Source organism: Lissotriton helveticus, chromosome 9, assembly GCF_964261635.1.
Source record: "Lissotriton helveticus chromosome 9, aLisHel1.1, whole genome shotgun sequence".
Lineage (NCBI taxonomy): Eukaryota > Metazoa > Chordata > Amphibia > Caudata > Salamandridae > Lissotriton > Lissotriton helveticus.
In genome coordinates this window covers 187,977,812-187,990,109 of record NC_136070.1, presented here as the reverse complement: position 1 = coordinate 187,990,109, position 12,298 = coordinate 187,977,812, and the positions used below count along the sequence as shown (strand labels likewise).

The 12,298-nt window shown below is 46.0% G+C and overlaps 1 protein-coding gene across 3 annotated transcripts in view; it reads right to left on the bottom strand.

Annotated features, from left to right (window-relative positions):
- Positions 1-12,298, bottom strand: part of FRMD6 (FERM domain containing 6) — a 263,580-nt gene that overhangs the window by 37,384 nt on the left and 213,898 nt on the right. For all 3 annotated transcript variants that reach the window (XM_078659739.1, XM_078659738.1, XM_078659740.1), the window contains exon 10: positions 6,679-6,853. In XM_078659739.1, the coding sequence (XP_078515865.1) occupies positions 6,679-6,853 (175 nt within the window). The remainder of the gene's footprint in view (positions 1-6,678; positions 6,854-12,298) is intronic.

The window sequence follows — 12,298 nt, the reverse complement described above, 5'->3', positions numbered from 1 at the left end:
AAGTACTTTGTCATTTGAGACTAATCCCAAATACAGAGCACCTTGCGCAGTGATGTATATACACCCTCTTGGGAAAGAATGCCTGCTGATTATTGCAATATTATATTTCTACCCATACTTTGAACATCTGTAGTGCGCAGATTACTACCTCACTTATGATTGTCTGTCTGACTATTATTGGATTATTACACCTCTACCAGTATTTTGAACAACTGTAACGCACAGATTGCTACCTCATATACCTTTTCAGTACAGTATTATATTTCTACCTGGATGTTGAACACTGGCAATGCACAGACTACTACCTCAGATACCTTGGTCTCTAACTAAGGCCATTTTTGATTTCTGACTCTTGACTCGTGTACTCTACTGTCTTCATCTGTGTTCTGCTCTTACAGCTTTCCTCTCCTGTTATGCACCGATTGCTATCTCATATATCGCATACCTCCTCTGTATTCCGCACTACTCTATACAGCTCTGCAACCTGCATACATTCTCACTCTCCTCTCCTGTAACGCACCGATTGCTGCCTCATATACGTCTGGCTGCTCTCTAGGGTCACGTATACCTACTTATATTTTGTACAGTTGTAACGCAAAGATTGCTACCGCATACATTTTGATCTCTCTCTAGTGTCACTACTACCTGTATTTTGAACGTTGGTACTGCACAGACTGCTACCTCATATTTCTTGGCTGCTAATTAATGTCACTTTGATGTATGATTCTTTGACTCATGTAAATTGCTGCTTGCATTTGTACCCTGCCCTTATATACTATTAGTACTATACCTACACTTACACCTTGTACTTTGTCTACTAATTGATGACACATTGATTTATGATTTTTGACTCATGTAAATTGCGGTTTGCAGGTATATCCTGCCCTTATATACTATCAGTATTATACCTACACTCCTATCCTGCCCTTATATACTTTCAGTATTATACTTACACCGTGTACTTTGTAATTTACCGTATGTATTTGCTCTATTGCACACTCTTATATCCTGGGATGCTGGTTGATCACTAGTGCCACTTTGTAATCTATAACTTACTACTGTGTAACCTACTGTAGACATTTGTTTTTCTGCACATGTGTACCACTATAGTGCATTAGCGCATTCCCCCCCCATACCCATGTAATCCATCACCGCAACATGGATCCTATCGGCAAACACACATACAAAATCAACTACCTACCATCACTCATCAAAAAATCCACCAAACGCTTTAAACACAACTTCATTAGGTCACACCCTGAAACTCCCTTTGTTGACAACTACTTCTCACCGGTCAATGGATCCCTGAACACTGACATCATCTTCTACACCACACGCAGAGCTCAATGGAGAAAGGCGTTCCTCTTCCTTCTCTCCGTCTCCTCCACCAGAAAATCAGCTCATAGCCTAACTCTCGCCATCACACCATCCCTAGTCTTTCCAGGCAGTGCCACCATCACTATTTACAACAACGGGACTGTCCTAGCACAAGCTACAGACAGGAACCTGGAACTGCTAGACAACCTGTTCGACACCTTCAAAGAACACCTCTCCAATTCACGGACCAACACTCATATCTCCTCCAGTCCCACCAACCATGACCCCACAGCTGCATACTCCTCAAGCAGGGGCACACCTACCACCCCAGACCACCCATCCCCCACCCACATTCCCACTATCCCAACTCAGCTCTCAAGCATAGACACAGATCGCCCCCCCCCATACACCACTCACACCCCCGCCCCTTCTACCAATTCGCGGACCTCCACACATACCCTCAACACTCCTATCTCACCTACAGCGAGCAATAACACCCCGCTCACGGCTAACAGCACAGCTCCCACCCTTAACACACCTAACCTAGTCCAGTACCAGAATAACACGCACTCCGACAAATCCCCCCCTTTATCCCCCCCATTCTCAGTCCCCATTACCCTCTAACCAACTACGCAGAACATACCTCCTCTCCGAATTTAACCCCCACCCCCCTCAACACGATCATCTCCAATGACGCTTCCCCTCCCACTCTCAGCCCCCACTATCCTCCCTGCACCCCCACCACGGCTATCAGTCTCCTAGACCACACCTTGACCCCCCCGCCTACCACCAACGCCCTCACTCTCACCACCAACGCCCTCACTCTCACCACCAACGTCCTCCCTACCTCATCCACACCCCTCCTACCCAAAAGCTCTCCCCTCCCTAACTCCATCCCGCACACCAACTCAACGCAGACCTGCTCGAACACCAGCCCTCCCCCCCAGCTGCACACCAACCCCCTTGTCAGCCAATCACCGCTGACTGGCACCACCACCCCTACCACCCCCCCCACGATGGACTACATCATGGCCACCCTCACACAGATAAAAGAAGACTCACACACCATCAAAGAACTACTCTCTACAAACCCTATACACCCCTCACCCACCCCAACATTCCCTCCCAACTTGCCCCCTACTCCGCCGGCTGACCCCCTCACTCAACACGCCCCATACCGGGCGTCAATCCCTGCTCAAAGGCGCAGCAGCTGCCCTCGGCCCCCGCATCACCCTTGCAACGCCCCACGCAACTACACCGCCCCATCCAACCTGTCCCCCACCCTTCTGTCTAACTCTCTCACTCAGCTATCCCCCAATCTGACCTCAATCCCAGGTCGTAATCGCCACAACCGCCCGCGTCGCGCGCACAACTCTTCTTCTGACCGCGACACACTCACCCTTCTCCGCTCCTATGACCCAGCCCCCCAAAATAACACAACCACCCCACACCTCAACATTCCCACGATACACTCAAATCCCCTTAGGCCGCCCACACTAAACAGCAGATCCTCCATCCCCAATAACCTGAGAAAAGTCCCTCTCTCTCTAGAACCATCTACCGCCCTCAACACACCCCGTCTCAAATGCATTCTTCTCAACTGCAGATCAGCCAAGAAACATTCCGCCGCCATTGCTGACCTCCTCCTATCGCGGGACCTGGACCTAATCATCTTGACAGACACATGGCTAACTGAATCCTCGACACCTATAATGGACATATTGGTTCCTCCCGACTACCACATTATCAGGCTCGACAGAACAGGCAAAATAGGTGGTGGTATCGCATGCATCTACAGGAACAACCTCTCTGTTCAGAAAGTCAACTCCACCTCCCTACCATCCCCAACATCCTGGGAATACATCTGCCTTGACATTATGAGTGAGGGCAAACCGATATGCGCACTTCACAGCATTTACCACCCACCCAGGGACAACCTCACTTTTACCCAAGAAATAATGGAGTTGATCTCAACCAATTCCGGACGGCAACTCACCCAAATATACCTTGGTGACTTCAACCTCCACTGGAACGATCACAACGACGCAGTGGTAAATAGTCTTAAAAATTTCCTTAATGCCCTTAACCTCACCCAAATATGCAACGGCCCAACCCACAAGAAAGGTTCTACCCTCGACCTGATTATCTCCAAAGAGGACTCTATCCAACTCGAGTCCATCCAACCCTGTGACTGGTCAGATCATCATATTGTCACATTTTTTATCAATGAAAACGTCAAAGTTAACCCGGCCCAACTCTCCAAGCCCAAAGTCTGGAAAAGAGACTTGAAAAAGCTCAACCCAGGCTCTTTGCCCCCCAACAGTTGCAACCTACTACTGCCACCGACAAGCGCTACAGACATCCAAACTCTGACTGACCACTATCTCAGCGCTATGACATCTATAATTAATGAGGCTGCACCTATGGAGCTGAAAAGAGTCTCTACTAAAATCTCCAAACCATGGTACGACGGGAGTCTCAATGAGGATAGACGAGACATGCGTGTATGGCAGAGCGTACCTGGAGATCAGCCCCCTCTGCAATGCACCTAAAAGAACTGAAGAAAAAGAGAAACGCCTACTTCAGGAAAATAAAACGCTCAAAATCAGACTTCTTCAGCCTCCAACTCGACCAAGCAAAAAACCGCCCGAGAAAACTGTTTGAGCTGATCAAAACACAATCCAAGGAACAACCCCAACCGCTCAACACGAGGTGTGAAGCACCCTCCTGTGAAGACTTCGCTGCTTTCTTCATCCAAAAAACTGACAAAATAAAAAGCGATCTCCTCATTGACGCAAGCCTCTACTCCAAACCCCAACGCCTAGCACCCACTGAACCAAAAAACAATGCCACATGGTCAACCTTCGGCACATACTCGGAAGAAGAAATTGGCAAACTGCTCAGCACCCTGAAACCATCCAATCACCTCACGGACCCCCTCCCTGCCTCCGCAGTAAAAGACTTTACCCCTTTGCTTCTCCCTCTCTGGACTAAAATTATCAACAGCTCTCTCCAACAAGGAAGCATACCTGACTCTCTCAAAATTGGACAGGTCACACCTCTACTAAAGAAACCTACAGCCGACCCCTCTGATCTTAACAACTATCGTCCCATCACCAATATTCCTACTCTCGCCAAACTATTGGAAAAATGCGCACAACTACAATTGACTAAACACATTGAGCAATTCCATCTCCTCAACGCCCACCAGTCAGGCTTCCGAGCTGGACACAGCACAGAGACTGCTATGACTCACATAATCGACGACGCACTTCAAATGCTAGACCAAAACGACACCTGCCTCCTCATCCTTCTAGATCTCTCTTCAGCATTCGACACCGTTAAACATGAGAATCTACTAGAACTACTAAATACAAGAATGGGTTTATCAGGAACTGTTCTCAAGTGGTTCACTTCCTTTCTTCACAACAGGACGCAGAAATTCAAGAGCAACAACCTGATGTCCTCGCCAATACCTGTAACGCTAGGCGTCCTATAAGGATCTTCCCTATCCCCAACTTTGTTCAACCTAGTCATGGAACCTCTCACCTCCTTGCTACAAGCATCCAACGTAAACTTTCACATGTACGCCGATGACACTCAGCTATATCTCGAGCTGCAATCCCCCAAAGACATCTTACGTCTGAACTCAACGATCAGGAGCACCCAATCTTGGCTGGCTGATAACCACCTCAAACTAAACGCTATGAAGACTGAGTTCCTTCTGATCGCACCTCCCACAAAAATATCTACCACACAAACATGGCTTAAGCACCTAACAGCACTCAATGTCCAACCGACCATAGTGGATTCAGCAAAATCTTTAGGCATAACACTTGACACCAACCTCAACATGCAGTAACATATCAGCAAGGCAACAAAGGGAGCGAACTTCCAGATCAATATTTTGAAGAAACTTAAACCCTACCTCCCAGCCAAAGACTTCCAAACAGCAGTACAATCGCTAGTCATCCCACGTATTGAATACGGCAGCACCGCCCTCTGCGGACTCCCCCTAACTACTACCGCACCACTAAGAGCTTCGCTGAATGCTGCAGCGAGACTCATCACTGGGTCAAAAAAGCACTCCCACATTACCCCTGACTTGAAATCCCTGAACTGGCTGCCTTTTGCAGCCAGAATACAGCTGAAAATCGCCTGCATGACACACAAGGCGGTACACCTAAACTCACCCGGCTACCTCGCTCAGAAACTGACAATCTCTGGGGGAACTAGAAACACGAGAGGAACAAACAATCTTCTGCTGAAACCTCGAAGATTCCGGAAGGAAAAAACTTACAAGCGCTCCTTCTCAGGATTGGCGCCTAGGATTTGGAATTCACTCCCTCCCGAAACCAGGCTTATCTCTTCCACTACACTCTTCAAAAAGGAAGTAAAAGCTATCCTCATGGCTAAATACACTTGATTTATCATCTCGAACTCTGTCAACACCTTGCACCGATCTGTTTAGCATGCTTGAATCATTTACTTATTTGTATGAGTTGTTTTATTACTCACGTGATGGCTTGCAGCCACCTATTTGTACTATGTGATCTATTGATTTATTGTTTGACTATGTTCCCTCATGTACCCCTCTATGTAAAGCGCTCTGATATCTGTGAAGATCTTGTTCGCGCTATATAAAACTTTGAAAATAAATAAATAAATAAAGTATTACAGAACACCCTTGTCTCATGCTTGCATTCGTCACCCAGACAATACCTCAGTAATGATCTGTTTAGCAAAGCACAAGTCAAGGTTAAGTTCACTTTTCAACTTATCTTCTAATAGAGGCTTAGCAATATTCAATCGCATGCCTGCATAATACAATGAAGGCCTTGCATTTAGTCGGCATACAAATGATGAGCACAGGCACCCCAAACAGGGCCTTAACAAGCTAATGTACGCGTACGCTGGGTGAGACACAACTGAACGCGTAGTGCTCTATGCTAACTTTCATTCCTTCCATGCATTAGCGAAATCTAATCTAATTTTTAAATAAAATATGCAAAAAATCAGTTTCCCATTTTTTGGGCAGTAACTCTATGCATCAAGCCCTTTTTTTAATCGTACCAGGTGCCTTTCTCCTGACTACCCCAAACTATACTTTTATAATTAACTCTATAATAAGTTAGCCAGGGAGTTAGCAGTTGTTTTGGCTTACTCCAGTTGGCATGGGTGGTATTTTACAAATCAGTGGCTGTAATACTTTACCTGGAATTGTGCTTACGTAATTTGCCTACATACTCAGCTCCCAAAGCAAATGCATGTGTTTCAGCACTGATTAGAATGAAATCACCATTTCAGTGCAATGTTTCAAAACTCGATAATGTACATCTACTATGGAAGTCAGGCAAGTACCTTCATTCTCCTCCAGCTTCCTGACCTGCCGCAGCACGGGCTGCAGGTTCATGTACAGGCGGTGGCTGTTGCTAAGCAGTTGAAGGAGGTGTCGGGAGCGCATGGGGCAACCGGTGTAGTACATGAGCTTCCTTGCTGACGGTAAGCCATCGGGTAGAATCTCAAACTTCTTACCCTGCAGGAAAAGGGAGATGAAAACAGACAGTCAAACCATCAAGAACCACTGCAAGAAGAGAGGTATCTAACAGTAGTAGCAGGAGAAGAGAAGAAACGCTGCAGCGCAGAACAAGCAAATCACTCCAGTATCATCTTGAAACTACCTCAGAGAGTATTCTAACTGGAGAAAAAAAATGAAGCACTTCTTTTCCATTCTGCACCCATCTTTCGCACTGAAAGTATAAATTTCATACACAACTCAAATACTGTAATACTGCATAGTTAACCCCCTAATTATTCTCTTCTGTCTAGAGAGCTCGGCAGTTTTTGCTGATTTAGAATGCATTTATTTAATTCATCATTGCCTCTTTATGTTTTCAATGATGAGAGCAATAATGAAGAAGGTAAGTGGTTTCTTGTTAGTTTGTTAAAAAAAAGTCAAATGTTGCTAGAACATATTAAAAAATGTGATCTGTTCAGTTAACTGCTCGAAAAATTCCTAATACATTTTAGAGTCTACTTTCGAAATAATCCCAGCCATTTCCAAAGATACAGCTCTATATATTTTTTAGAACCACCAAATGTCTGAATTTGAAGGAATGCTGAACTTTCATATATAACATATAAATCCTCACACAAAGAGGTTGAGCTGTTTCTTGTAAGCAGCCTATTTCTGCCACTTTTTGGATAATTTCTAGGAAAGGATTAGCTGTCTGCAATTGGGCCTGTGGGCTGATAAGACAGGGCTGCATTTGGCGCTTACTGTCATGTTGGGTCATGTGTGAGGAAGCAGTTCATTCAGATCATCTACACTGAGCACCTTCCAGCAAAGCAAAAGCTTGCAGTGAGTACACCGTGTGGGCACAGACCAGACGAAAGCTGTGCGCAGAGGAGGGGTGCCTTTGCACACCAGGACACACGCTCCTCGTGTGTGCACTCACTACTTCGCTCACAGGCCAATGAGCATTAAGATAGGTTAATGTCACTGTCAAATATAACAGCATGTATATTGTATTGTTTTGTATTGTAATTGCATTTCTATAGCACTTACTGTCCCTGACGAGACGTCAAAGCGCTTTTTCGGCAAGTAGCAAGCTACCCAGGAACCTATAAAGGATTAGTGTTGAAAATTTGCGAAATATGAAAGTAATTTGAGTGGTGGATATGTTATTCAGTTATTTGGATAGAGAAGGGTAGAAGCGGGATAGAAGAGGGAAAGAGGTTTGCATTTATATAGCGCTTGCTACCCATGATGGGGTGTTGAAGCGCTTTTTTTGGCGAGTAGCATGCTAGGCCGGAATATATATATATAACAAAGTTTAAACACACTGCATAATTTGTGAGATTTGGCTCTGGTTTATTTTCCAAATAGGATGAATTGAACGAGTAAATGCAAATAAACTGTATTACACTGATGGCCCTTGTGGTCCTCAAAAAGAAAAAGTATCTAAAAGAAAAATGTTTCAGAGGAATTTTCATGATTTCTAAAATGTATTTTTAAATATGATGGAATAATGGAAGTCGTATCCTTTAGAAACAAATCATCAGTTTACAGATGCTCAACAAAGGATCACTAAAAGAAATCCGCTTGACGCAAAATCAGGACGAAACACAGTGATTTGCAATATCTGAGAAAGAGCTAGCCCTGACTGAAATATTTATTACAGTCACTTCACATTGCAGCTCACATTTCGTCTCTGGAACAAACAGAATCCTGCATTTTGAGCAGTCAAGCGTTGCTCCATATTCAGCAATTCAAACTGTCATATTCCATGCGAGTGCTGACAAGCCGTGCTAAGTGGAATGCGTGTTACGAGAGCAGAATATTCTGTTCGGTTAATAATTTATCCTGCACGCTTAAACAGCTTAAAAATTATCCAATGACATGACCTTAAGGATGAGATGTAGAAGCGGTGCTAGTGATCTGTCAGCTTTATGTATTTAATTTTCTGTTGATCTCATGCACTTTCTCTGAAGGTTTTAGAGTTAGGCTTCAAAGTGCTGACACGGTCTCTGCTCTTCCAACGCGTACCTGATGACTAAGGGCCTGATTACGACTGTGGTGGTGCTGCGTCGGCTTTGCCCTGGCATAGCTCCGCAAAAGCCGTGCATGGCCCGCCCTCCAGATTACAAATTTAACTAGTGTCCCACTTTTTTTGTCATTCCCACAGTGGTGCCCTGAAAATAGGCACAGCAATGGGAACACAAAAGCAGTTCCAGCACAGCATGTGAAGTCCATGCCATGCTGGAATTTGGGGTGCATGCAAACAGGGGGGCGCATGTTGTGCCCCTCTGAATGCATCCCCATGGCAGCAGGACATGGGGGTCCTGTAAGGCCCCCTTTGTTTCCCCACCACCTTCCTTTTCATGGCAGGCTCACTGCCATAAAAAGGCTGGCGGGAGGGAAAATCATAATATGCTGGGTAGACCGCGGCAGTCCCGCCTTGCTTATTGCAAACCCCTGTACGCTGCGCCACGAAACGGCGTTTCCCTGGGCAGCCGGCGCAGTGGTCCGAAAGGCCGCCTCGTAATACGTCGGCCGCAGGACCGCCACTGAGAGTCTGGCGGTCAAACACCTAGCTGTTTTCAGCTATCTGTTATGGGATATGTTTTGCAGAGTTACAGTTTTGCATATTTCCCCTCTCTGGGTCCAGTCTTAGATTTGTTTAGAGACTCTGGATTATGTACCATTGTGATTTACTTCACCAAAGCGAGGGTGCCACCAATTTCGTTCTTTAAATTGGCAGTGGTGTATGGGGTCTACTGCATAAAGCATTTTGAGTTACCGCTAAAGGTTCCAGGTAACATGGACTCTTTCTGGCATCCCTCCTCTTCACAATCTTATGTTTATGATTGAGGAGCATGTCTTGGTAAAGACCTGCTTACGAGTTAGTTACTATACCTACAATTTTACAAGCTGTAGACATTGAATGGGAAAAGCCATCACTAACATTATCGACTAAACAGCCTACATTTCTTCAGTGACCTCAACTTTCATCTGGAAGACTGAAATTACCTCTGCTCCACAGCACTTCTCAAGAGTTTGAACAACATCGGACTAACCCAGCTCGTCCTAGAACCAACACACAGAGGAAAACACCCATCTTCACCACAAGCGACAGCATCAAATACAACTCCACCACACTGCTCATCAGGACCGACCACTCCATCATCCACTTGGAAACCAACACACCTCAAGTCAACACCCCTACTAGGTTCAGCTTTCCAATTGCAGCTGGGGCAAAATCACGGGTGCAGACTGGCTCAGCACTCTCAGCACGGATCAACCTAGTCCACAGACAACCTCGACAAGGACATCAACATCTTCAACAACTGTATCAAGAGCTGCTTGGACTCCCTTGCACCCTTCAAACCCACCAAACAACACAGTAAACAGCAAGATCGGAAATGAAGAGTCAGCCATGACATCACCGACAGGACTACCTGCAAGGTTGAATCCAGGCGCTATCACCAGCAAATAAGAGACACCAAGAAAATAGCACTAGTGGCCCGCATCGAATGACACTCATATTGCTGCAGGGAGATCTCCACAATCGTTAAGGATTTAATTTTGCCCTCAGCCACTGTTACCAACATTACTGCCTCCCAGCAACTCTGTGACAACCAATCCAACTTCTTCCACAGCAAAATTGCAAATATCTCCAGCAACTTCGCACACCAACCCAAACCCTTAGAAATCGTTGCTAACTTACCCATCACCAACTGTAACGGCTACATGACTGAATGGACAACCCTCACCAGAAATGAGACAGCGCTAATCCTGCAGATCATCCACTCCGGGCCCCAACAGACCCATGCCCCCACCACATCTACTCCCTGGGAACATCACCAATCACCACCACCCAGACCCACAACAGCAACACCTCCATCACATCTGCCACTTTCCCGAATGGATGGAAACTTGCAGAAATCAACGCCCTCCTCAAGAAACCCACTGTCGACCCACATCAACTAAGCAGTTCCTGTCCCATTTCCCTGCTCCACTATCCAGCATAGTAATTGAGAAGGCCATCAACAAGCAACTTACAACCCACCTCTAACTTCACCATCTTCTAGACAACACTTAATCAGGAATGAAAGAGAACTACACAGCTCCGAAACAGCACTCATTGTGGCCATCAATAACATTCGAATCATCCTAAGCCGAGGAGAAACAGCTGCCCTCATCCTGCTCGATCTCTCTGCGACCTTCAACACTGTCTCCCATAACGCTCTCATCAGAAGACTCCAGGGATCCGCTCTCAAGTGGAGTTGTTCCTTCCTTACGGGAAGAACCCAAAGGGTCAGGCTACCACCCTTCACATTAGAGACCAAGAAATTGTTATGCGGAGTCGTACATGGATCGTCCTTCAGCCCAACCCCTTTTAATGTATACATGACACCACTCGCCAACATCATCTGCTCATAAGACATCACCATCATCTCCTACAACTCATCCTGTCCTTGACGGACAAAACAACCAACACCAGAACCAACTTCACCAAATGGATGACCCTGGTAGCAGACTGGATGCCAACCAACTGCCTGCAGCTCAATTCCGACAACACAGAGGCACTGGTCTTTGACAATAAGACCTCCCAATGGGCCGTTGGAACTAAGACCAACACCCACATCCATAGAAAACAGAAGAAATCTAGAGATCATCCTAGAAAATGAGCTCAACATGAGGGCTCAAGTCAACGCAGTGTGCACCGCCAGCTTCCACATCATTTGCATGCTGTGAAAAATCTTCAAATGGTTGCCTCAGAGCAACAGAGGGACCGCCACTCAGGAACTCATCACCAGCAGGCAGAACTACAGCAACACTCTATACGCCGGAATCTTCAAACAACTCCTACAGAGACCCCAAACCTTCCAGAACAACACTGCAAGACGCATACTCGACTCCCCACGCCGCAACCACATCACATTGCACCTTAGGAAGCTTCACTGGCTCCCCATTCACAAGTGCAGCCAACTCAAACTTCTCTAAAGCTCTACACAGCACAGGACCAGAATACTTGAACAGACGCATACACTTTCACCAACCCACGAGACACCTATGCTCTGCCTCAACCTCACTCAATCATCGCGTCCACAAAAGCAAAACAGGAGGTCACTCATTCTCCTACCTATCACCAAAGACATGGAACGACATCCTTCAACGCATCAGAGCCCCCCTCACTTCTTGAGTTATACAAAAAGCTGAAGACCTGGCTCTTCCTATAAGCACCGAAGAAACCACAAACCTAAATACCTGCGCCAGCACCTGTATACCCTCTCCGGTGATTAGTGCGCTATACAAATCAATGTAACATAATGAGCAGTGTGTGTACTCATTTTCACTAGTGCTATTCGGTAGAAGGGCAACCGGCACCAGACAAAAGCCTGCAAAACGGGCCTGGCAGCTAGACAGAAAAGAAAGCGAGAGGGTTTGAGTGCTCAACATCAATTCCAAAATTAC